This window comes from Nomia melanderi, chromosome 1 (assembly GCF_051020985.1).
Source record: "Nomia melanderi isolate GNS246 chromosome 1, iyNomMela1, whole genome shotgun sequence".
In the NCBI taxonomy this organism is placed as follows: domain Eukaryota; kingdom Metazoa; phylum Arthropoda; class Insecta; order Hymenoptera; family Halictidae; genus Nomia; species Nomia melanderi.
The window spans coordinates 36613281-36641001 of record NC_134999.1 but is presented as its reverse complement, the minus strand read 5'-3'; the positions used below and the strand labels follow the sequence as shown (position 1 = coordinate 36641001).

The 27721-nt window shown below is 45.6% G+C and overlaps 1 protein-coding gene across 5 annotated transcripts in view; it reads left to right on the top strand.

Moving 5' to 3' along the window:
* Positions 1–21302, top strand: part of LOC116423879 (defective proboscis extension response 7) — a 233502-nt gene extending 212200 nt beyond the window's left edge. For 3 of the 5 annotated variants that reach the window (XM_076367711.1, XM_076367703.1, XM_076367715.1), the window contains 4 exons: positions 2583–2793; positions 9589–9739; positions 10669–10829; positions 17309–21302. In XM_076367711.1, the coding sequence (XP_076223826.1) occupies positions 2583–2793; positions 9589–9739; positions 10669–10829; positions 17309–17409 (624 nt within the window). In that variant the 3' untranslated portion in view covers positions 17410–21302. The remainder of the gene's footprint in view (positions 1–2582; positions 2794–9588; positions 9740–10668; positions 10830–17308) is intronic. The other 2 variants (XM_076367717.1, XM_076367707.1) reach the window with 1 other exon arrangement.
* The last annotated feature ends 6419 nt before the right edge of the window (positions 21303–27721 follow it).

Sequence of the window (27721 nt, the reverse complement as noted above, 5' to 3'; positions counted from 1 at the left end):
CCCGTTCAATTCTTTCGATTCTTACTTTGACTTAAGAAGAATCAGTAGTATAACTCAATGTATAATGAAACGACCACTATTCCTTCAATTCTCAACGCGTCTTATAACACTTTTATCAAATTCCCTATTCAATTTTTTCGATTCTTACGTCGATTTAAGAAGAATCAGTAGTATAACTCAGTATACAATCAAACTCCCACTTTCTTCGATTCTCACCGCATCGCAGCCCCAATCGACAATAGAATATTCAGCCGAAACGACGAAACGGTCATTGATCCGTCACAAAGGGGGCGAAGACAACAGCGTCGAGGTATAATATTCAATTAATGCGCCGCGCACTCGACGGACGGCTGTAAAATGGGACGACGTACCCTTATCAAACGTCTAACGTCGAAAACTTGCCGAGATCCGAGCGTTTCGACGTGTTCCGTCTGAGGGATTACGTTTCCAACCCCCAGACCATCCTCAGCCCCGTCTGCCGGTGTCCCTCTTTCACTGTCTGGCTCGCGCAAGGGATGCAGTCGGGAATAATTAACGAGGGTGAGAAGATCTTCTTCTCAGGGAACATACGTTTAACGATCCCCCATTGCTAGGGTTAGAAGTGGCGGCGCCCATAAACGCGAGGGTCGGAAAAGGGATTCGTTGGGGTGACTTTTGGCGCAACGACAGCCGACGGACGGCACGTACCCCGCGTCACGGGGGCGTTTAACGATCACCGTAAACGTCGATGATCGGAGTAGAGATTTCGTGGAATTTTCAAACGGGTACCATCGGGTCTCGCGAGCGGAAAGGTTTAATAAATCTGTCGAACCGTTCGTCGGGAATCCGGAGTACAATTATAAGGAAGATATTAAACAGCGGGCACGATTCGAATTGAAGATTCATGCAGGATATTCCGTTGCAGAATTGAGACTTTAATGGAGCATTGTCTGCTCGTTTGATTTAATACGAGTGGTAATGTTGACTTTATGATTTACGTGCGACATTGGTAGCGGCTATTGAGAATGAATGTTACTGAATTATATCTGTTAAGTGTAATTGTAAGAGAAGGTTAAGTAGAACAAAAGGAAATATAAATATATGAGGGTTTATAAGTCTATTGATACCATCATACAAATGATTGATACGAAAGAATTGAAGTTTTGATTAAAATCTGAGACTTAACCCGTTCACCTACAACGAGTGAGACTCGTTGTGAAGATTTTCAATATGATTCAACAAATATATATATTGCTCAGTTCATTCGAATGCAAAGTACATATTATTCCTCTGTAATCAACTATTATACTTAAAAGGTAATATGGGCGTAATATTCGCTTAGAATTTGCCTATTTTTCAAATAAATTATTAGAGACAAAGTGGCCGTATCGATCAGAGTTGTAAAAGAAATCATAGGCCAAGGGGTTAAACAGAAACTACGGTCGAGAGCGTAATAAATAGAGGTGAATAATGGACAAGATTCATTTGCTTCCTCTCCGATTCAATTCCTCTCAAAGGATCTTTGCGGAATTCTGCGCGGGACACCGGTAAACCATGCCTGACACGATTCAACGACACCCGTCTACAATTCGCCGTATAATAACGTTTGCGCGACCACAATTTCACGAACGGCCGGCGCGCACGGAAAATTCGATACGCGTCGCGCGCCGATTCGATTATTAGATCGGCACAGGTGCGTCGATAGATCAATGGGAACGTTATTATACGACTGTTAACAGATTTGACAGATGTATATTCCCGTCAAACATTGTTCCAGTGACGGTCCCGGCCGACACCCTTGTAACGCCGCACCGTTGTGCGGTCGAATAATCTTGAAATTATAGTCGGGACAAAGTGAACCCGTTCCTCGCCGACTATTTCGATGAAAACTCGTTCCTGCGTGCCTCCGCGAACCGAACAAAGGGAATAATACGAGATGGTTTGAAATTATACTCGCAATCTAATCACAAACGAATCGTATTCAACTCGTATACATTTGTTTCCTTCAATATAATAACGACGAGTCATTAACCGCTTCCCGTATAATGACGAGACTGATGAAGATTTAGATTAACTAAGCAAAACTCAATGTTCATTCCCATAGATCAAAGCGTAGAATTATTTTACCATTACCAATGTATTATCTTGATATGAAATTTCCACTGAAAGTGAAACAAAATTTCCTTACGTTTCTTCCAAATTTTCAATAGTAAAATGCTGCGCGAGCTCAGTAGCGAAAGTGAATAATACAACGAGGAAATAATAATAATAATAATAATAATACTAATAATAATATAATTACTAATCATTATTATATTATATTATATTATTATATATTATATTAGTAATTATATTATTATTATTATTATTATTATTATTATCATGATTATATTATATTATATTATTATATATTATATTAGTAATTATATTATTATTATTATTATTATTATTATCATTACTATATAATATTATATTATTATATGTAATACAAATAATATAATAATCGTACACCAAGGTAACGAGGAAATCCAATAATTTCAGTAGGGCAATTTCAGAAGTTCTTTGAGACTCTGTGAAATAATTCTGTTCCTTTTCTGTTCCAGGTGTCCTGGATGCGTAGGAGAGATCTACACATCCTCACGTCCTCCATTCACGCGTACACGGGGGACGACAGATTCTCGGTGAAGCATCCGGAACCATCCAACGAGTGGACGCTGAAAATCGAGTTCGTCCAACAGCGCGACGCAGGGGTTTACGAATGCCAGGTTAACACCGACCCCAAAATGAATTTAGCCTTCGAGTTGAGAGTCGAAGGTAAAGCTTCCAACGTGAGACCGTTATAGTCGCGGTTCACCCTTTCGAGAGTCAATATTCGTCGAGTCGATCTCCGAGGACCGAAGAATCATTTGAAGTCTTTGAATTCTTTAACTGTCGCTCTCTTCAGAATGCTTTTCGAGGATTTTCGAGTTGAAATTCTGACGAAGAATCTCGAGAGGGTCGGCCAAGCGTATAGAACCTTACTATACACCTTGTATAATGGAGATAAATGAGAAAGACGTGTTTCAAACGCTTGCATACGTGTCTACCGTCTGATCAATCGAAACAGACACTTCCGGTGCCTTGACCACGCACCAGCATGAGAGAAAGATTGACGCTTATAGCCTTGCATGCCTGTCACCGTGGAAACTATACTTGGAGGTGACGATTTCCGTGAAATTCTACTTTCTAGATTCTTAGAATAGCTCCCTCGTCGTGTTAACTAGTGCTGATTAACTGTAGAAACCTTAAACTCTCTAATGAACTTATCACTGTGTATCTATTCCTCAATCTCTATAGTTTCTTCTTAGAAAGATCTTTGTATTATATGTAGACGATATACCACATACTCTGATTATTATCTGGGGTGCACTTTACAAGACAGTATTGCATTTTATTATCAAACACGCGTATCAAAGAATCTACATTGTACTTATAAAAATTTAGGAAAACCTCCTTTAAACTTGTCTAACATTACCACCTTCAATATCTACGAATGTTCATACCATTAACACTAGAACTACCGAGCATTTAATACGATTAATATACAATTCCTATAAAAATTGTAACAATAGATGATTTTCTTCAGGCATTCATTATAGTACTCAAATGAAACTATTTTCAAAATCATTTGGAATATTCAATGCTTCGAAGATAACAATAATTGCTAAACAAAAAAATCGAAACCAGTCATTTTGACTGGTAGTTCTAGTAGTTCTAGTTCTGAAATACTAGAACTACCTTTCTAGTAGTAGTTCTGAACTACTAGAACTACCTTTCTAGTAGTTCTATTTCTCAACTACTAGAACTACCTTTCTAGTAGTTCTAGTTCTGAACTACTAGAACTACCTTTCTAGTAGTTCTAGTTCTGAACTGCTAGAACTACCTTTCTAGTAGTTCTATTTCTCAACTACTAGAACTACCTTTCTATTAGTAGTTCTGGTAGTTCTAGTGTTAAAAACAGCATCAAATTGCGACCATCCCCACAGCATCGTCACCTCGAACTATAGACCGATCTCTCGAGCATCGACTCCCCTTTCACTTTTAATAACGCCGGTCACGCTAGACATCGATGATAGATACGTCCAACATTATCACGGGCGCGCACCGATTGCGTATTCCGTCACGCCGGTACTTCCATCCGCGCAATTAATTCGGCTAATTGATTGTCCTGCTCGAGCGCCGCGCAGTTCGCGTTACACTGGGCCAGTCGCGTTACAGTGTCAATTAAAAGTCCTCGTGAAACATCGAGTGTCTCGTCGTTGTCGTCCTCCTCGAATATTAAGCATGATCTAGCCGCCGTCCCGTGCTCCGGCTGGAATTAACGAACAATAGCGTCCGCGCGATCCGCCGATGATAAACGCGCGTCACGATCCCGATCCGCGCGTCGCGATCATACCGTTCCCCGTCTCGATCGTTTAATAATCCGCTGAACCCTGCGGACCCCGAGCGGTAATTACAAATTTCCCGACGACGATAACTTCGTTTCTTTCCGCCGGTTACGTAAAACCGTTCCGCGCGCTAACGAGCGGCTATTATTCCGACCGACAAATATTTATCGGCCTCTAACGATTCCGCGTTATCGTTATTAATCGCCGACACGGTGAACCGGAACGAATAACGCGCGGGATTCACTGCCGCGCAACGGTAATGCTCGGGAATATCACGAGGCCCGTGGATTTCGGTAATTTAATAATTAATCCTATTGTCGCCTCGAAAACACGCGATTTCGACGAGTGTTCTCGTCGAATGATTCTCTTGGCATAATCTTTGAAGTGTTCCGGGTAATCAGGACAGAGATCTCGCGAATGTTAGTATTCTTAACACATTGAACACCTGCAAAATTTCAGCTAAAAACACGAGTTCATTAATTTAACCCTTAGCACTCCAGGTTGTTTTGTAATCTATCAGCAACTGCAAGTAATTTTTATATTATTCCGAAAATAAGAAATGCTATAACATTTCTTCGTTCTTTTATTTTCCTTCTCAGAAAATTTGGATGTGTGAAACATCTAATAATTTTAAGGTGGTTTCTTTAAGATTCATAAAATATTTAATATATAACTAGTGCAATATTGGAGAATACAGAGTTCATAGGGTTAAGCATCGATTACACCAAAATTTCTAACTTGTGGAAGAGAATAAGGAATTCGATTTTGTAATTTTACTTTGGATTTGTGTTATACATATATCTAAAATGTTATATGAAGAATTAGCAATTAAACGGCAGACTAAAAATCCCTCATTATCCCGGGGCCGGCGCTCAATGTGTTAAGTAACAATGTAAATTAGATAATTTACTGTCATATCTTCCGTCGAGTTTGGTTATAGTTCAGCTACACAAAAATCTTCAGTTCTAGAGTATATTCTTGTCAGTAACACTAGAACTCCCAAGCATTTAATACGATTAATATGCAATTCCCATAAAAATTGTAACAATAGATTATTTTCTTCAGGCATTCATTATAGTACTCAAATGAAACTATTATCAAAATCATGTCGAATATTCAATGCTTCGAAGACATCAATAATTACTACACAAAAAAATCGAAACCAGTCATTTCGACTGGTACGGTAGTTCTGTGTTAAACAAAATCCTCGTTTCAAGTTTCGAAAGTGTCGAATGTTTCAACGATTTCAACGATTCGAGTCTCCGGTTCGATCGCGTCCCCAGCAATTTCCATTCGCGCACCGCGCGATCTGTTTCTAATCGAACGATCGAGAGCCACGGGAATAATTAGTCGTAGGTTTGCGTTTGCGGCGTCTTTGAGCGGCGGACCGTTCCCCCGGGGTCAGAGGATTTCGTGGATCCCGCGTGCACGAACACCGATGTTCATTAATTATGTTCGCGGCCTCTGCGTGTACCTGTCCCTATCACGGGCCACGCTAATTGCTCGTCAGTCGGCCGGAATCGATATTCTTGGATGATGAAAATCAGGGCGTGATACAGTCGCAGCAGCGCCGCGGAATATTCAATCTTTCGGCCGGGCTGAAATAATTCCGCGGCGTTATCCCGCGCTTCTAATTAAATTCGAGGATCTTTGAACCGGATCGCGACGAGCCGTGGGACGGCTTTAAATATGATCCCCGGATCCCGGATCCTGCCGCTGGATTAAATGTGGCTAATGAACGACGGAATTATACTTGAAGGAGCTGTAAATGCCACGGGGAAACGGTGAATTAATAATGGAGAGAACAGGATGCAGTTATTCAAAGAATCAGAGAGTTCCAGGAGCTTGTAGGGCGGTTTTCAGAAATTAAGCGCGAGTGTAGTTGTCATTTCGAACTCGGAGGGATCTATAGAGATAGGTAACTAGTTTAAAACGCTATCCTTGCGTTCGTCTACGTACAGGCTTTGGGTGTAAAATATATTACATTCGAATTTAACCCAGAAATTGAACTTCGATTAAATTCAAACCTAATTAACATTAGAACTACTGAGTATATAATACGATTGATATGTAATCTCTATAAAAATTGACAATAGATTATTTTCTTTGGATATTCATCATAGTACTGAAGTGAAACTATTTCAAAAATCATTTCAAACATTCAATGCTCTTAAGGTATTAATAACTAAATCGAAACCAGTCATTTCGACTGGTACGTAGTTCTAGTGTTAACCTGATTAGTTTCACAACAATTGTACGGTACATCGAGGCTGCTAACATTGTAAATGAACAATCCTGTGTACATATTCAAGCGAAACTTTCCGACCATTTCAATATTCACCATCGAAGCTATAAAACAATCAACCATTCAACTTCAAAAACACAAATCAAACTACCCTGCAATGTTCCACAGCCTCCAAATCGCGGATCGTTCTGAAAAGCCAAACATTAATGAAAGAGCAAATGAAAAAATTCCCTCGAACGATGAAATATTCATGGGGAACGAAACGCTCGGAAAGTTCCGAGTACATGCGTCCCGTATCGCGCAGACAGTGCTTGAGCCGTTCGCAACCGTCCGTGCCGACGAGACAGTGGATCTCTCTCGGCGAAACCGATTAACTCGATATCTTTTCTGTCCTCCCGTTCCAGACAGTGCCCCTGTCCCCGCCACCGCCACACCGAACGCCATTCGCCAGACGTTCAACTCAGGTTAGAATCACGCAAGAACAGAACTCTCTCCTTTTCCAAGCTGTTGAGCTCGCTGCTAGACGCTCGGCTCCGTGTATTGCGCCGGGCAGCTGTGTGCGTGTGTAGTGACGACCGTGTCGGCCTGGTCAGCATGTCTGTCTGTCTGTCCGCCTCTATGTACACCGGAATACGCGAGAAAGAGAGAGAGATGGAGAGATAGAGAGAGAGAGAGAAATGGAATAGACTGGAATAGAGGGAGGGTAGAGAGATAGCAGCGTAGCCCGTGCTCTATCGGTGCATGCACGTCATCCCCGTTTAACGTTTAATTAATGCAACCCACGGATGGTTTTGTTTTACGAGGGCCGGTCGAGCTGACTTCACCGTCGAAAGAGGTCTGTTTCGCTGATCGTCGCAACGCGCACCTCGGCTCCTCTAATTACCACCGAATTATCGTCCCCGTAATAATTATCGCGGGAAAAGTCAAGCCGGACAGCTCGGCCCGCCCTCGCTCCCTCGGAAAATGCTAATGCTAGTCGGGCCTCTGTGTGTTCGCTTGCTCGATCAAGACTTAGGGGAGTAGACGCGAGCGTGGTACCACCCTTGGCGAGAAAGTTGCGAGAGTATGTGGAAATATAGGAATTGTATTGAATATTCAAAATGAAGCTATATATTTTGAAAATTTCAATTGAATGCTATACTGAATGAAGAAACTGATATTGTTAATTGGATTCTCGTGGAAATACATTTGTTTCTTCGTATTCGTTGGTTTGTATACAGATGATTGGTATATATTGATCTTCGTAATGAGAGAATTCTCTGTGTAATATTGTATCGATTAATTGGTTGATACTAGGATTAGTTAACACTAACTGTAAAAATTGTAACAATAGATCAGTTTCAGTTTCTTCAATTGGAACTATTTATTTTCATTCCAAATATTCAATGCTTCCAAGATATCAATAATTGCTGAACAAAATCGAAACCAGTCATTTTGACTGATACGTAGTTCTAGCGTTAAAATGATTCTGGTTTTCTTGTTTCATAATTATCTCAAGTATTGAATATTCAAAACGAAGCTACATATTTCAAAAACTCCACTTGAATGCTATACTGAACGAAGAAACTGATATTAATTGGATTTTAATTACATCAAACGGCAGATCTACTATTAAGTTGATTCTCCACTTTCCAAGTGTGGTATCCAAAGTTACCAAAACTCTCGGAAGATCGAGAGTTTCCAGAGTTCCTAGTGAACCCTAGTGGCATTTGGCATGAAGTAGATTCTATGTAACACACGAGCATCAACGAGTGAAAAACGAACGAAGCATTGCAATCAAGACATCCATTATATACTGAAAAGCGGGAGCAAACACGTCGAAAGAAATAAACCCCGAAAACTAATACACGGAATATCCGGCGGAGCTCGCAATTAAAATATCCGCGGCAACGTCGAGTTCCGGTGCCGTCTTTCCGGCACTTTTGTTTTTCGCGCCCGCCGCCCGTGCCGACCCGAACTTCGGTGTTCCATTAAAACTTGAGCGCGGGATTCGTTTCGAATGTTAGTCACGAGCACGGCCTCGCGTCGCGTCGCCGCCATTTGCATAGAGTCCTGCCGCGCGCGCGGCGAATTGAAGTTCGCGTACCACAATTCGCGGAGCGCCGTGATTTCCGCGGCATTAATATCCCGCCGCGGTGCGTTTTCCTGCGTGCCGTTCGAGGGCGATCGGATGTTTGATCGCCGGGGAAAAGTCAAATCTCAACTTCGCCGGGCGAGCGAAAATTGGCGACTTGTCGTTCCTCGCGGGAACCTCTCTCGCAGCTCTCAGCACTGTTCCATCCTCAACGTCGGCGAGCCTCGATTCTACCCGGGAGAAGGGGGTAGAACGAGAGGCGGGAGATATTGCGCGAGGGTAGAATTTTAAATTCTGCATAGAATTTTTAATTAAATTCTGCCTCGTTTAAGGGATGAATTTAATTAAACGAATCTCGCCGCGCTGCCTGCGAGCGAGTGGATTTCACGGATGGCCGCGTATCTCAGACGATGCTCGCTTCTCGATATGCTAAGGATACATTGTCGTTTGACGTTGCAGTCGCCGGCGTGACGCAGGGAAGTCGGAGTAAAGAATATTGAGTTTCGAGGATAGAAGCCTTCCAAATTGGAATTGATGTTGCAAAGCGTAGAATTGCGTCAAAGGTGTCGGAGTTTCGTGCGCTGAGATCGGACCTCGATCGACTCGGTAACCTCGTCGATTGTAATATATTTAGAAACTTTATCTTTACCAGGCTATCATATTTCTATAATATAGTTTCTATTTTGGTATATATTTTAACCGTATTTTCTGTCTTGACGACGACTTTCCCGCTTCCAAAGGCTGCTCGCAAGATCCGGGAGTTTCCAGGCACAGTCGGCCGACACACGCGAACGAAATAAACGAGAATTTAAGGGCGCAGCCACGGTCGGAATATTTAAGCGGCCGATTTTCGGATGTTGCAGCCGCGCAGGCGATGATCCCGGGTCCCGAGGACGTCTACGTGATGAAGGGCAGCATGATAAGCCTCACGTGCACCGTTAATGTGCAAAGTACACCGCCCAGCAGCGTTTCGTGGCATCACGGAGGATCCGTGGTGGATTTCGACAGTCCCAGGTACAAGCCACGAGAATAAAGTTCTCGAGTTTCACCTACGTTAATGTCCTCCGGCGAACCGTCTCGCAACCACCCCTCCTAGACCCCCGAACTTCGCTCACTCGCTCGCTCGCTCGCTTTTCCGTTCGATTGCGCGCGTTGGGATTATCGCCGTGACCTTTCGGATCGAAAATTCTAACGCGTGCGAAAATTTCGTGGTTCACCGGGATTCTTCGCCCGAAGCGTGGCTGAGAATTTTTATCGTGCCTCCGTGGGGTGGTTTGCAACTTGGAACTTTATTATTTGATGAATCTTATGCATTCAAACCGCGTTAAATTTTATATCACTCGATATAACTTAGTTTTCTTCTTTAGTTCTATAGTTGGGGTTGAATTTTATTCCGGGAACGTTAGAGAAATGATTTTATAGAGTTCGAATAAGGGGTAGTGGGTTAATATCGACAAAGAGAATTGAAGGAATTTCGAATATTCTCATTTTTAGATGACGTACGATCGCGTTTTTCCGCGGGTTTTTCAACAGAACACCATAAGGGTAAACGCTGGAAGCGTCGAGTAGGGGTGCACACCCCTGTTGAACGCACAGCGATCGTCAAGCACCGTCCTCGGAGTCCCATAGAACTCGAATTCAGACGGCTCGTAACCCTCGTTAAACACTCGGAAGTGGGGGTCGCGATTAGCCGAAGCATTTTTTTTAAAAACCCTCCGCGAGGCTGCGTCCTCGAAAGAGCGTGGTCTTCAAACTTGAAGTTCGCAACGTCGGAGGGGCGCGTAAACATCGTCGTTAAAAGGGTGGGCGGTCGAGATATCAGCGGGAAAGCGTCGCGAAGTTCGCTGAGAGGAGCGCGGACGTGGAATCCTTAGAAACTACTAACAAAGTAATATAACCAATGGCTGGCGTTGAATAGTAGCAAAGTATCTTTGATAATTCAGCGTTCACCGCAGGGGCGGTGTTTCCTTGGAGACGGAGAAGACGGAGAGCGGCACGACGAGCAAGCTTCTGGTGACACAGGCCAGATTGACCGACAGCGGAAATTACACCTGCATTCCGAGCAACGCGAATCCGGCGAGCGTAATGGTCCACGTGCTGAATGGTAAGAGCCCTTTTTATTCCACCGAATTATCGTCGTAACGTTCACTTCTCCCCTCGTCTCCCCCCCACCCCGCCGGAGCTTGACTTCTCGCCGTGAGACTGCTTCCACTTTTTAAAACCCTCCGACGTGGGGTTAACTTAATTTCTTCGGCGCTCCTGAGCGACGATCAGTCTTGCGCTCAGACGTAGCTGCGCCGTGACACACAAGCTTCTTAATATTGATCCGCGCTCTTCTTGTAACACCCGCTTATCCTGTCTGCAGGAACCTCGTCACGATTCTTTCCCACCTACGTGAGACCCGTGCGGCACTGGGATTCTCACGGACCGCTCTAATTTCTCGACGCGTTGTCGCGCGCCGGTGGGAATTGGAAAAGCGGTTCGATGCAATAAGCGATTCTACGGAGTTTTATTGTAACGGAACAGTTTGTTGCTTCGAATTTTTGGATTTTTAATTGTTCGAGTTTTCAGGCTTTTGAGATTTCAAGTTTAGAGCTATCAAGATTTGAGTTTTCCAGTTTGCAAGTTTCAAACCTCAAGATTCGAGCTTTCAGGTTTCTAAGTTTTCGAGCTTCCAAGCTTTTAAGTTCTCAAATTCTCGAGTTCTCAAGTTCTTAAGTTCTTAGGCCCTCAAGTTCTCAACTTTTCGAGTTCTCAAGTTCTTAAATTCTTAAGTTTTTAAGTCCTCAAATTCTCAAGTTCCCAAGTTCTCAACTTTTCAAGTTCTTAAGTTTTTAAGCCCTCAAATTCTCAAGTTCCCAAGTTCTCAAGTTCCCAAGCTCTCAAGTTCTTAAGTTTTTAAGTCCTCAAAATCTTAAGTTCCCAAGTTCTCAAGTTCCCAAGTCCTCAAGTCCTCAAGTCCTCAAGTCCTCAAGTCCTCAAGTTCTCCAGTTCCCAAGTTCTCAAGTTCTCAAGTTCTCAAGTTCTCAAGTTCTCAAGTTCTCAAGTTCTCAAGTGTCAAGCATCAAGCATCAAACATCAAATTTCAACATTCAAGTTTTCAAGCATCAAGCATCAAATTTTAACATTCAAGTTTCCAATTCCATCAAATCTTTCATTCTACAATTCTCTTCCGCGATTTAAATCATAGCTTCATATTTCGCTAAAACCCACTGCGATTTCCAAGAAGCGTAGTCAATCCACATAAAATCGAATCGCGTCGAAATCTCTGTAATAACATGGACAGCGAATTATGCTTTCGTCGATCGTTACCGAGCACTTTGGATCGTTCCCTATATCCCGGGCATTGGTCAACGCGAGCCAGACGAACTGCAGAGCAACGTGCACCTGTATTTTGTATAATTAATTCCCGAGGACTTTGTAACGCGAGGATCGCGAGTTATCTAACGGGAAACGTAGCCCGGAGCGTGCAACCGAGCTCCCGGCGAAATTTCATCCGCGTCGATTTATTTTTTCGCAGGTCCTGACGCTATCCGTTCCAGATCTGCGCGACGTTTCCCGATGTGGCGTCGCTTTACGCGGGTTTTTAGGCGGGATCCTCTTTTTGCCCGGTCTATGGGAATCGTTGAAGCGTTCCCGGGACTTCGAGGGCAACGTCATGCACACGCCCTTCCATAAACGTCGCTCGCAAATGCATTTAAGAGGAAAAATCAGCAAGCATCGGGCCGAATCGCGTATACTTTGCCGCGTCCCGCCGCCTCGCGGAATCTCGTATCTCGATCCGACACGCTTCGACAACCGTTCACTGCGATCCGTACGCTTCCACAGGCTTCCCAGCTCGATGTGAAAGCGTACATTAACGCGTTAAACGTCGGAACGTCGCTGACGATAATATTTCTTCGTTCTCCGTGGAGCATAACGTGATTCGGAGAATATTATTGGCATCTAATTTCGTGTCTATACAGCATTCTGGATGTTTTGTTGAGTTAGTAGGTATAATTTATTGGTACGATGGATAGAGAATTGGAACGTTTGGGCGGCCGTTTGGGGAATGTAATCGATTTTCGACTGCTGATTCACATAAGTCAACGTCAGGATTCCATCGCGAATTTAAATGGTGTTTTCCAGCTCCGTGTTCCTCATAATTCAAACGTCACTGTGCAAATTTGGAATACCATTTTACGTTCCACTTGTCTTAATTATTCGAGACATTTGGCGAGATGAGCTTTGGAAGGTGGAATGTAAGAATATAGCAACGAGAATGAAACGAGTGTTCCAAGTAGTACAACCTGTCTTTGAGGAAACAAGTACAAAGTAAACTCAAGAACTCTTTCTCCCGGTACACTCAACACATAAAGTATTCAAAGTACTTTGTACTTACCAAGTTTAATAACACTTATTCGAATCTTCCTTGTAGTTCCATATAACTAGTACACTCTATCTTCATAGTGTAATTAACCACTTGCGGTGGAAAGACGTGTCACCCACGTCGAGATGCTTCTGTTACAGGAACGTCAACGACGTGTTACACGTCGACAGGTAATTGTCACAGAAACGTCAATTTTCCAAATTCTTTTGAAAAATATCACAATATGCAAGATTCTTAATAAACAAATTTAGTATTTATACATGTGTAATTTTACCAGTTGATACGTCTATATTTTCTTCTGGAACACATCGAACTCCAGTTACAGTTACACAGTTACAGTTGACTGTTCTGGCACGCGCAAGCGTGAATTTCTTTACACCGCAAATGGTTGAAAAAGTAATTTAGAATAATCTCAAAGTAACTACCTCGTGCATGTTTTACCGCGTCGCTCGGTATACGTCCGCAGCCAGGAATGAACAAATATTGGATTAATACGTCAAGTCTCGGCGACAAGGGGGTCGACCCCGATATCAAGTTGATGTCTCTCGGAAATCAGAGGCCGCGGCCATTGGTGTCCCCGCGGTTGGACGCCTGGTACGGATCGTCGGCCCTTTTGCATCACAATTGTTCGACAATTTCCTCGACAATGGTTGTCGCCGGCGTTGCAGGGAAGCAGCCTCGGCTCGTGAGCTACGACAAGGAAAAGGGACAGGCTGTTCATTCATCAAGTATCGAAGTCCCTCGTCATAAAGTTTGACAGGCTCCTCGTGTATTGGTTGGCGGCAAGTAGTCGGCCCTTCACGCATACACGTCCCTACATCCGATCCATTGTCAGCCCGGCAACACTCGCGGTAACGTGTGCAATAACTTGCTCCGCAAGTTCGCCAATCCAGCCTGTCAGTCATCTCTTGCACGCGCACGCGTTCAACGCGGTAGGTCTCTCTTGACGAGCGCACGTCACTCGAGAAAGTCGACGACTTATTCTAGTTGCTCGTGGCTGACTGTCGGCGATTCTGATCCTGTAATTAGAGGAAACTTGGGCTAATTGGTTTTAGAAAAGCTTATGTGGATTAGAGGGAGAGAAATGGTGAAAGAATGTGAATAGGTAGTGGAAAATCGATGAATGTTCTTGCGTTTGACGTCTTGTGTAGTTGTTTTATGGAGAATTGATCGTTTTCAATTGGAGAATTCAGTAATTGAAAAATTGAGAGGTTGGTGAATGGAGAAATGGGATTATTGGAGAATTGGGGAATGAGAGCGTTGGAAAGTTGGAAAATTGAAAATGGGTCATTGGAATGTTGAAAATGGGATTATTGGAAACTTGGAAAATTAGAAAATTGAAGCCTGAAACTTGGGAAATTAGAAAATTGAAGCCTGAAACTTGGGAAATTAGAAAATTGAAGCTTAAACCTTGGGAAATTAGAAAATTGAGGCTTAGAACTTGGAAAATTAGAAAACTGAAGCTTAAAACTGGGAAAATTAGAAAATTGAAGCTTAAAACTTGGAAAATTAGAAAATTGGAGCTTAAAAGTTGGAAAACTAGAAAATTGAAGCTTAAAAGTTGGAAAATTAGAAAACTGAAGCTTAAAACTTGGAAAATTAGAAAACTGAAGCTTAAAACTTGGGAAATTAGAAAATTGGAGCTTAAACTTTGGAAAATTAGAATATTGGAACTTATACCTTGGAAAATTAGAAAATTGAAACTTAATACTCGGAGAACTTAAAGCTCGGACAATTAGAAAATTGAAGCTTAAACCTAGTAAAATTGAGAAATGTAAAACAAACTTTTCCAATCTGGAAAATTCAGTAAAAGTGACCGAGCAAGCACCACAGGATCCCCACTGCGACTCTTCAATGACCCCACTTCCCCTGCAATTCAGAAACAGCCTGCGACGTTAAACGCGAATTGTCCCACATCGCGGCGTGCATTCATCCGGCGCCGGCAGGGTCGCGGCCGCGTCGTGGCGCAACAATGAACTGCTAATCAACCGGGTATGAATTATGGCCGAAAGATTAGCGGGGTGCGATTCCATTAACGGACTTCAATCGAGCATACTTTCACGGCTGTATCAGTGATACGGCGCGCGGAGGTCGGCGGCGGTGGTCAAGCGAGCATCGATCACGCGGAGTTTGCACGCGGCGTCCGGCCGGCAATCCGCCGCGCGACGTTCCGCGGCGGACCGCGGCAGCGCGGGGCGGGAAATGAAAATTAATGCAGCGCAGTTCGTCTGCATAATTAATTCACAATCGACGGCGTAGGCCGCGGCCCATCGACGTTATTTCAAACACGGCTGATTACTCTGCAAAATTGACCGCAAATTTCAATTATTTCGCGATCAACCTATCCCGGGCCCTGCCGGCCCGGATTATCCCCGCGTATTAACGCAATTACGACGCCGGGGCGCGAGCCGCCTTCGCGATTAACGGCGCCCCGTTTTTCGGGCCGCGGACCGATCGACGTGAATCGCGACGCGATCATCCCGCGCCGTAAATCGCGTGACACGCGAGGAGAGCGAGTCCGCGCCGGGTTACACGGCCGTGATTATCTTTATTACCGGACGTTGCGTGCGGCTTGCCGCGGTCATCCGAGCCGATACATCGTTAACATTCGTCCGGATATGCGAAATATATGTATGGAAATCGCGCCGCCTCGGGGATAGCCGCTGATTAACGCTGGTTCAGCCGGGATCCGCGCCGCCAGACCGCGTTACGTTCCTCTGCTGCTCGTCGGGCCAACCCTCGTGCCCCGGTGTCGCTGTTATTAATGGTTATCTGTAATGGAAGACGACGGCCCGTGAATTAGAAGTTTGCTCCTCGGATCGGGCTTCCTGGAGGATTTAGTGCGACTTTGATTGTGCGGTTTCTCGCGGAGTTTACGCGGCGGGTCAGTTGTTGACCTGTTCCACTGGCTGGCGTTAACTTTCTATCGAATGCTGGATGAATGAAGAATAATTTAGTGGGTCGCGGATTGTCATGGAGTTCGCGGCGCCTGGCTGTTGCATTTGTCGTTGATTTATACTACTCTGTGTTATCGAGGCCTGGTTTGAAGTAGTTGGTGTATTCTACTGTGTTAATGACGAAAGTACGTTCTATTTCATATTACACAAGCGAGGGATAATATGTTAGTTAACCCGCATTGGTGTTTCGGGAATCTAGGCTGAATCGTTGACCTACTTGTTAATCTCGTCACGATCGGGTTATTGATTTATTCTACTAGATTCCCACTCCCTTCTACATTATAGAATCAAAGAGTAATTTATTCTACACCCCGCACTGACATTTCGTTGACCCGATTCACTCGCCAGAACCGGAACCCCTGTTCACTCTGACAAATAATTGACCTTTCCTCGCAATTATCATCCCGGAGAATGCGACCACGCGGAACCACCTGACTTGATTCTCCGCTTAATTCAGCCGCAAATAGACGAGCGGACGTCCCTGTTGTGTACGCGTTTTCTATTTCGAAATGTTATAGGGAAACCCGTACGTCGCACGCCGACTTAATTTCGTGCGAACTGATTGGAAGTGGACTGTATAAATATTCACTTCAGTGAAAATAAATTGCCGTTTATTTTCGGGAGTTCAGTAATACTCGTCAGCGGCGAGAGTCTACAGCGACGTCTATATACTCCGTCTCGTGTGTCCAGTTCAATTTTTTCTTATATCTCGTCTCCGTACCGTGCGTGGGTTTTTATAAACCTTTGGGTAGGCGTGTGCAAAATTGGAAGCTTCCTGATCTGTAGCCTTCCAGATAGTGGGCGCGTATAAACAAAAATTCGTTCGAGTGGGACTCAACCAGTGATCCTGGAGGGGTTGCCGATTGCAGCCCCTGGGAGACCCACGCAAGGGTCCCGAGCGTTCTTGGCACTGACCATAGCGAGTAATAAAACCAAGGATCGCCTCGACTTCCGGCAAACAGATGTAAGGTAAAAGTTACGGTAAATCTACAAAACTGGCAAAACTTGCCGAAGCAACTACGACTGAATTATTGAAGTAACGGTTCCTTGGGCTTTTATTTCTGCTATGGTAAAAATACTCAGGGCTCTAATGTGCCTCGCAGAAGGTTTCGTCAATAGCCCTCCTACAGCGATTTAGCGACGCGACAGTCCCGAAGCGTTCCTCGCGGTTTGCGCGCGTGTCGCATAGCATTACGCCGTCGGAGGGAACAATAAAGTAGAACGGGTTTGAACGGCGCGATACTTCTTCTGTTCCAGGCGAGCACCCGGCGGCCATGCAACACGGCGGAAGCTGCGGCGTGGCGCCGACCATCCTCCTGGCGACCGTGACGCTGTTAATCGCGAACCTGCTAAGGTGAGCAGTGTCGTCGTGAACCGTGGCGACTTCGAAAAACGACGGGGAATGAAACGAGAGCGGAACGGAGGAGGAAACGGGGGTCGAACGGAGCGAGGCGGGGCTCTCTCTCGTCGGAGCGGGGACGGTGCACGCCGCGCGGAGGCGTTCCTTTGGCCTGCGGATCGGAATTAACGGCGAGGAAACGAAAACAAAGAAGGCGGGACACCGTGCTGTCGGACCAGGAACGAATCAATCCGATATTCGCGAGCGTGAAACGCGGACACAGTGAACAGTGGATCGTCGGAGGATCTTAGGACGAGATCGTTCGCGATCGTGCGTGAGTTTCGTCGTTCCTCGTTTTCCCTGGCTGGAAACCGACGATTCGAATCGATCGACGAACTGCAGCGGGAACGTCGGGGACACGCGACGAACGGGAGTAACGGAAGTGAACCGAGCCTCGTCGGTTCGGGCTGTCTGTAAGTCGGGGACCGTTCGACGCGCGCTAGACGATATTTATGGTTGAACGGTGTCGCGTAGCTAGAAAATATGTAAGTCTCTCCACTCAGTCACTCAGTCACTCGATCATTCTCTATCTCTCTATCTCTATCCTCTGTCTTCTCTGTTCCTGTATCATAAACGAAGCGAAACGGTACTGTACATACATACAAAGGAGAGGAAGAACGCTGGATGATAGGGTTCGTCGACCTCGTTTGTACAGCGCAACACGTGCGGGAACCGGTGAACGTCGCCGGGTCTGGGCCACGTTTTTGTACGTACAGAGGCGAGGTAAGCTTACCAGTTTTCATTTTATCCTGCCACTTCGCGACATGTTCACGTCGAAGCAGATTTCTTGATGAAATAGGAAGTCGAAGATTGGAGTTTTTGGTCTTGTTCAATGGGTATGGTGAAATGTTACGTTACTCGAATTTATGTTAACACGTTGACTATCGAGAGGATTTTGATTGTTTTATATTAAGTCACTGATTCGTGGCATAGGTGAATTGAATTGGAAGTAACTATCAATGATTTGTGGTTCTTAGGTTACATTACTATCTAGCTACTTAATCTCAGCTATAACTATGATTAGCTACAATATAATAACTGCATAGTTACTGAACATTTTTATTCGTCAATAATCTTATTCCAATTATGTTCAAGCAGTTAAGAAACTCTAGTCTCATTGAAAGGCAATCAACGTGTTAAACCTCACCGCGAAATTTCAACGATAAACGTTCATTGGCCATTCAGTAAACGTTTCTCGCGCCTCGGATAAATTCGACGGAACCAGGTCTCTTGCCCAGGCCCGAGACGATCTCGGTTCGCGAGGAGTGTGATGTCAAAAGCGAAAAACCGAGCCGCGAGTCGGTGGGCAGTTCCACCGAGACGCCGAAGACGTTCGAAGGAATTCCTCTGTCCCCTGAAATTCGTGCGGGACGGTTTTCTCAAAGGATTGTTTCGAAATTAGGAGGTATTAGGATAATTATAGTCGCGCTGATCGTCCTCGATTTGTTTCTGTTCGTTTGAGGAACGAAGAACCACGGGGGAAACCGTTCGATCGACCGATCTTCGCGTTCCTCTCGCTCGCGAGCTCGCGTTTGTCGATTGTCGTCCGACGTCGCCGTCGGACGCGCGATCGCGCTCGACGCATGGTAATATGGGCGCAGAGTTGTATGAACTTGAACGACTTAATGTATAGGCTCGTGTCTAGGTAAGGATTATGTACGTGTACACTTAAGAGCGGTAATAGGTAACCGTTGCGTGTCGATGGGAGCGCGTTGAAATTGTTTTGGAAGTGGAAGTCGATGGGAAGCGATTGAACGTAGAGAATTTCGTTGCCGAGAGCGTTCGGCTGCCCGCGAAGTGCGCTTAAATGGGCGATGCGTGTGGATCCTTTAGATTATCGGGGAAAAAGGGCTCCGGACTTAGGCGGTCGGGAATATTCGATGGATCGAGTGCAACGCGATTGGTATCCGCGGGCTCGAGGCTCGCAAACGCGTAGTTCGTTGGTAACATTCGTTTAGAAAAGCAAGTTCAGCGAACGGATCAGAGAGATTCATTTGATCTATTGGTTGTCGAGTTTAGCTAGGCTTTGGTTTCCTTGATAATACTTGGTAAGACGTACTTTATCGAATTCAATAAATCCTACGCACTCGTCGGGTTCGAGTCCCTTTTCCGAGACTTCTCTCCTATTTTACGAATGTACTCTTGCATCGAACACTTCCCGAGAGGGAAGAGAAATCCTGTCGCTCTGTCGGTGCTCCCAGCCGAGTCATCGAAACGGTGCTACCGAGGAATATCACTCGATACGAGTGGTAACACTTGGCAATTCTGGCTTTAATGAAACTTTGTTTACATAGAACGTCTCGAGAATTATCGTGGACTGTCGAAACGTTATTTCGAACTTTACCTTTCTGTAGACTTAACTTTAATCTTATCGATCATCTGAAAGTCCATTTAATATTGCAATCTGATTGATCTGAGTTGACCTAGATTTCCATCGAATAAAATGTCGGTTTCTCAGAATTTCCACAAAACCGCAACGTTTCCTTAAGAGCAGAATTCCTCCGCGTAACGTTCCTCGCGAGAATGATCTTAACTTTCATTTCCATCCTCTCTCCGTCGAACCTCGAATCATCCACTGCATCCGATCGCGGGTGAAGGGCACGACGGCGGCGACTTAATTAAGTAGATTTACTACGATGTAACGTAACCGAGTAAAACGATATCATAACGGCTAGCGTGGTTAAGGTGCGACTTTACTCTTAGGGCTAACTATAGATTTTTTATAATGTTGTACGACAAACGGGACGGGTTCACGGAACGTGCCGACGACCGGGGGGGGTTGGTAACTCGAACGATTTCTGTGCGGTAGTCGCGTGAGAGGGAGAGAGAGAGAAAGAACAAAAAAAGCGGACGCGCGGTATGAGAGAGTTGATAGATCCGGCGATATTATTCCTTCTTGTATAGTTTATATACGGTAATTTATGTCGTTGTGAGAGGACAATATTTCGAAGTTGATCGCGACGAAACACGACGAAACACGGCACCGTTTTCGAAGAGAACGAAAGAAAAGAGAAAAAAGAGAGAGAAAGCCAAGTCCCAAGAGAGAGACATGTGTCTGTGCGTGTGTATGTGTTCGCGTTCGCGTGTCTGTCGTCGATCGTCGATCGATCATAGGCCGGTTCGTTCGACTGTCGAATCGAAATTGGAATCGCGTGTGATATTCAGCGGTGTTCGGCGTACGGACGTTGATCGATTATAATATCGTTGGGCCGGAAGAGAACGGGGAAATGACAAACGAAACGAGAGGGAGAACGTTTATCGGCGTGATTTCGTTCGACTTTTATCGGGAACCTTTGTCTCGACCCCGCCGAGCCTCGTTCCTTCGGAACGGCCGGCGCTCCCGGTTGATCCAGGTCCGACGTCGCGAACGGAGATGGACCCGTATCGCAGCGCTCACGATGGCCGAACGGAGAACCGATAAATCGGCCCCCAGCTTGGAAGCCCCTGAAACGATATCGAGGGAACGGCGAACGTCGGTGACGCGCGCGCGGTTAGGATCGATACGAGCCGCGGCGGGATCGCCCGGCCATGTTTTCGGGTGACCGGCCGGCGAGCCTAGATCGCGCGTTGTACATAAAATTCATAATCGATAACGGAAAACAGGAGAATAAAAAGGCGGAGAACCGGCGAATGTATCATGTTATAGAGGAACGTCAGCATGAATCAAACGTGACGAAGGTAAAACGAGAAAAGACAAAAAAAAAGAAATAGAACGCGAGGGGGGAGGAAGGAGGTGGCGAAAGGGCGGAGCGACGACGATAAACCGAGTACGGGAAATATAATACTGTAAAGAAAAACAAAAATATTCATCGACGTGGATACTGTTTCAATAAATGTAATGATGATATAAAACTGCTCTAAGATTCGTTACACCTGAATTTCTGAACGACGTTCTTCCGAGTTGATAAGGATGCGTAGAGATAGTCGGGTGACCTCGATGGTAATTGAGTTTATGGTTTTTTCTTCGATAAAATAGCTTCCGATAGAATCCGACGTTTACTGTCCTTTTCATTTCGATTTCCGGTCTACTCCGAATTCCGAGGTACCTATAAATCGTTCACTGTGCGTTCTATTCTACGCTAGAATTTTATTGGAACGTTGCAATCACCGGCAAAGGTACAACGCGTCTACCGAAAAAATCCACCTTCAATCCCGTCCAGCAGGGTTCCGGGAACATCGCCTGGCGCGCCGTGCCCGTCGATGTATTCTTTCCATTTCCCTGTCGCGATTCTTATCCATCCAGCAATCCGTCGAAGCGTTGCGCAAACTGGTCCAGCGTTCGACGGAATTTCCAGGCACGCGATGGAAATGAGTTCGTTGTTTGCGCGACCGTGTTCGAAAACACTCGCGGAACACGGCGAGTCAACAGTTCCGCCTGGAAAAAAGGATGAGTGAAAGAGCGAGAGAGAGAGAGGAAGGGAGGCGGAAGGGCAGAAAGAAGAAAAAAAAAAGATTGATCGATGGGGATGGCCTAAAAATTCCGGATAGCCGTCCGCCGAAAATTCGGTGACCGATGATTTATCATCGTCAACGAGCGCTCGCACGGCCGCAAGAAGCGTCACTTAATCTCGCAAATGTCAAATTCTCCTCGGGACATTTTCAGATTCAATCTCCCTCGGGACGCGCGCGCGCGGGGGCGGAGACAACGCGAGGAACAGAAAAAGGAGAGAGGAGAGAAGCGAAACGGACGGATAATACGCTTACGACAAAGCGCCATTACGTCATATTTCCCCAGACGCCGGCGTAGTAATCAATTTCGTCGGCCGCCGAAAAACAATCGACCAACGGGACCCTCGGAGTGTCTCCCGGCAGCGCCCAGCGACATCCGGCGACGTCTCGGCCCTCTCCAGGACTCGATACAATCGTTCGGTGGCCGGCCCGACTCGCCGACTCGATAGAAAACAATCCCGAGGAGAGAAAAAAAAACGAGAATCCCGACGCGATTCGGTTCAGAGGACACATTCTCCCTCGCCGAAACTCACCTCCGACCCTATCCGGTCCCTCGGCGTCCTCCTCACCCCTTTCCTTCGCCGCCGCCACCCTCGATTTTATTCAGAACCATCCTCTCCCGTCTCTGTTTCTCGACGACGTTTCGGGTTCGTCGACCCGGGTATTTCATTAATCGGAGGAAGATTCGACGGTTGATTGATGCCAGCGACGCCATCTGAAAGCCGTTTGAAATATTAGACTGGCGGGGAGAAGCTGTTAGGAATCGTTCGATTCCTTTGGAACTTTCGAGGTCTACATGGGAACTTTGTGTCGCTCTCGGGAGAGTTTGCCTTTATAGCCAATAGGATTTCACTGTGCTTAGCTTTCTATTTCAGGTACTGAGTCTTTAATAGAAACAATTGAGGAAACTCAATATTTTATATGTAACATGTACATTACCTATTCAAGCTATCAAACTCGCAAGAAATCGGAATATCCCGGAGGAGTTAGATGTTGAATCAAGGTTCAAGCCGTCATTCGAAGATGACCCTCGTCTATCAGCCAGAACACGAAACGAAGAAACACGAGGCAAAGGTGAACGAAAATTGACAGACTACCGGATCGGATTCCGTGTCGCTGGGGGACGCCATTATCCTGTCGTCGAGCCGTCAGCGCTTCTTTCGGGGTGATTTGAAGGAAACCGGACGGGCACGCCCCTCGACCGCCGAAAATCGGCCGACAGCAGGTGGACCGGGTTCGTTCATTAATTGTGACAGCGGCGAAGCTGGAAACAGTCGTGTCTGCGCGGCGGATAGCTCGACAGCTTATCCTCCCTTCGTTCGTTTCCTCTTCGAAGCGTGTGGACGTGGACGCTGGGTAATTTCCACGCGTGGATGCTGGACCCATGGAGCGTGTTGGACATCTATGGTAATAGAATGGGCGAAATAGGAAAAAGGGTAACGATTTTGCGTATCCGCGGAAGAATGCGATGAAATACCAGTTTTTCAACAGTTTCGTGGTTCGAGAAACTTTTGAACACTCGTTTGAAATATTGTCCTGTTGATGATGTCTCGAGATGATGTGTTAATGCATAATAATAGTGTAACAGTGATTACAGTTCGTGACTGTGCGATTTAAGTTACTTCATGCATTCGTGCTGCTGTTTTCGAGACGACGTTAAGTCAGAGTACGTCGACGCAGGATATTGCGAATATGGAGGAATTGACTGTCGGTATTAGTTTTGATCTATCCTACTTGGCCCCGACGACGCACCGCTGCGCAGAGTATACAAACGGAACGATACAGTTTGTCGCGACTCCACTGTGTGGTTAGCTGCAAAAGTTCAGTGTCTGTTTAGTGGTCGACCTGTTCTACTTGATACGAGGAAGTTCTGGCAAGTACAACACACCGGCGCACGTCTGAGGGTAAGTACTATCAGGGTATAAATTAGTATGGTTCAATTATTGTCGGATACTACTTGAGACTAGGGGTTATTTAGCGTGGAGTTTCGACGATATTGCATCCATGCGAGTGGCTGCATTAAAATTATTAACCGTGGAACGAGCACGGTGCATTATGCTGCGTGGAAGGGGATAAAAGACAGACGTTTAATCTGTTGAAACATTCGATGCACTTTGCTCGGTCCCGCTGATATCTCGCGGATTCTACGTTTATTCGAATACATCGCGAACGATAGAGGTTATTATGACTTCGGCTTGCGCGGTTAATTACAGGAGTTCCCAGCCTGCTCGGTGCCTGGTCTATTCTACTCAACGTCAAGCAAGTTCCCCGGCTCGGCATGCAACCCGGCGCGATCAACATCAAGGTACGCATAATTTCCTTTGGCAACATTGATCCGTCTATTATCGTAGAAAATTCTGCGTCGATTCAATCACTGGCTTCGCTCCGCTCACCGCGCGAAAGGCCCGCGAAATCCCCAAGCGGCTCCAAACAGTTTCAAACAACCTTAACTCGGTTACGGCGCGGCCGCGCGGCAGAAACGAATACGGGAAATCTCCATAACGACATAGCTTAAAAGAAGATCAGCGGTCAGAGGTGAAATTGTTTGAGCGTGGATATGGGTCAGCCAACCGGCTGGCCGTTCAACTAACTCGCCGCTCTAATCCGGCATTTTTTATGCGGCCCCGGTATGCAACGGCCTCGCTCGTTACGTTTCGCCTCTTTCCGCGACTGTAACAACTGTTAAGTGAAAATTGAACCGAGCGCGGAGTTAACGAGGGAATAAGTAGGTTAAGCGTGTGCCCGCGATGAGGGAGGCGCGCGGAATAAAGCGGATAGCGATCGGAGCACGAGAGCCGGCCGCTTAAAGGGTGGCAAAAGCGATCGGCGCTCGCGAGTGGTAAAATATCAGCCGTCCGTCGACCCCTGTTTGCCGATATTTTACCGGTTTAATTGTTTTTCACCGGTCGAGAGCTATTCCGCCGCTTCGCGTGCAACAACGGGGTTGGGACACGCTAGAGGCCAATTGTTCGGTACGCGAAAACTGAATCGAGAGGAGATGGCGTGCGCTCTTTTGATAAGACGATTATCGATTTGTTCAGGAAATTAGTGTTGATCGATTCGAAATTTTCAAGCTTAAGGCTTTTTGATATTTTGAGTAGGTGGACTAGGTTTTAGCTTTTTAGCTACCACGAAGCTGTATGGCTGAATTATGGATTGGTTATATTTTTATCTCTTTTCACGTCGAAAAAGAAGTTGCAGTAAAATGTTGGTCCAGTGAGCTGGAATGATCTAATTTTATATCAGTAGATATATAACTCAATAATTTCTAGCGCAGTTACGGTAATATCTTAATCACATCATAATTAGAATTTTAGTAATGGGTAAAGCTACCACGGAGCTAGCTGTGGAGCTATGGTTGAATCATAGATTGACTATTTTTATTTCTGCGTGAGATATGAAAAATAAAAATTCTATACTAAAACGTTGGTCCAATCTGTATGATCTAATTTGATCTCAGCAGATATCCCACTGGTATCCATCAGTTATCCGAATATCTTAATCGTGTAACTACAATTTCAGTAACAGAAATTCAATAACGAAATATCCCACCGAACGCGAATCCCGTAACATCCACCCGAAAAAAAAACCACTCACGCTCCGAACCGCGAAGGGTTAACGCCCGAATTCCGGCCGGCACTTACGAGTCCCGCCGACGAACGAGCCGAATCGAATGTTTCCAGCGGTAAAACCTATTCTCCGAAAATCCATACGCGCGCGTGCACGCGCACGCATTCGGCAGCAAAAATTGTAGCCGGCCGGAATTTTCAATGGGATTACAATCGGCGATGCCTCCGCGGCCGGATTACTTTGCTAGATTGAATTTTTATCGAAATCGCATCACTTAGCGAAATTTGGCAGCGGCCGGCGGCTCTAAATCGGCCGAGTTTTTCGGTGCCGTTCACTCGGACGAATTCATCGAATCCGCCCCCCGCCGGAACCGCGGGCGGGCGAGGGGTCGGCGCGGGGCGGTGCGGCGGATCCGGTCGGCGCTGTTTATTCGTTACAGCGAAATTGAATCGCGAGTCAACAGAGCACGGTTACAAACAGTTTTTACCGTGGCAACGCTCCTGCCTCCTTGCTCGCGTAATGAGCAACCGGCCGGCGAATCACGGTGAAAATTAACAGCGCTGCGTCCCGCTCGGGATGATTCATTGATTCCGTCCGGTCCGAAAATCACCGGAACAAGAATCGATCCCGCGTAACGCGTCCCTCGCGCGACGATAATCGCGTTTCGTCGAGTTTCGGGCGAGCGATTTTTCTTCTGCTCGTTTATTCCCGTTGACATCTTCCGGCTCGGAGGAGCGAGAATGGAACTGCAAGATGCGAGGAGAGATTATCGAGCACGCCGCGCGAGCACAACGAATTTCCTGGTACCCCGAAGCCAGAGGCAACCGATCGGGCCGATCTTTAATTTGAGCAAGAACGAGAGACGCGAAGGCGGAAGATACGTGAAATTTATTACCGATGGACGGCGCCGCTAACGAATGTGTCCCGCGGGAACGGAACGGCTGGACAATGCAGTTTTCCAATTTTCACCCTGATCCCAACCCGCGCAACGCCCGCCGGTGTTACCCGACGAAACCGTGTGAACCTACGTTCGACCTCGCTGGTCTACCTAGTCCTCCGCGCTCGCCCTTTATCATCTGTAACCCGAACAATCATAAAGCATGTTGATTCACGGCGCCCTCGTAAATTTCCCGTTATTTTTACTCTTCGTGGGGTATCGTTTAAGCGGCTTCAAGTATTGCTTTTCGGTATAGTTATGCTTAGGGCGAAATACGATCGCTTTTGTTGGGGAGCAGGGAGAATTCGTTTTATGCTGGCTTCTGAATAGTTTAGTGGTATAGTGTAGGTTTAACTGTGCTAATTTAATTGGGTCTGGTTTAGATCTGTTTTGGTGTGTTACTTTCTATGTTCAGTAGAAATTCACTTTTGTTTATTCAGTATAATCAAATATAGAATTACAAATATTACAAACTACAAACTCAATCATAGATCCACACCATCAATGAATCAAATCTTCACCTCAACCATTAGAAGAATTGTCTCCATTCCCCATAACGAAATCTCAAGTTCAATAAATTTTCAGGAGAGCTGTAGGTCACTTTCGTTTATTCAGTATAATCAAACATACAATAACTTTCAGAGTAATTATCATCCTAAATCCAGTAACTCAATCTACTCAGTATCACAAAGTACAAACTCAATCATACATCCACCCCATCAATGAATCAAATCTTCACCTCAACCTTTAGAAGAATTGTCATCATTTCTCATAATGCAACGTCAAGTTTAATAAATTTTCAGGACAGTTGTAGGTCACTTTCTTTTATTCAACATAATCAAATATACAATAACTTCCAGAGTAATTATCATCCTAAATCCAGTAACTCAATCTACTCAGTATCACAAAGTACAAACTCAATCATAGATCCACACCATCAATCAATCCCTCGCCGCATCCCCCGGAAGAGCTGTCGCCGTGCTCCGCGAAGGAATGTTAAGTTTAATAAATTCCCAGCGGTGGCGCAGCAGCTGAAATGAACTCGGTTCGTTACATTAATCATCGAATGAAACCCGAAAGAATTCTGGCCGGGTCAGCGATTAATTTCCAAGTCCCCGCCCGTCTCCCGGAGCAATTTTATATGGGGATCCCGGCTGAAGTTTTCGGAATTTATAAATGAAAATTCGCCGGAACTCCGATCCGCCCCTTTCCGCCCTGAAATTGGCCGGTGCCCCGGGAATTTTATATTCAGGACATTACCGCGTGCTGAATTATTTTTCAAGTTCGGACAGGGGCCGACGGTCGTTGCAGCTGA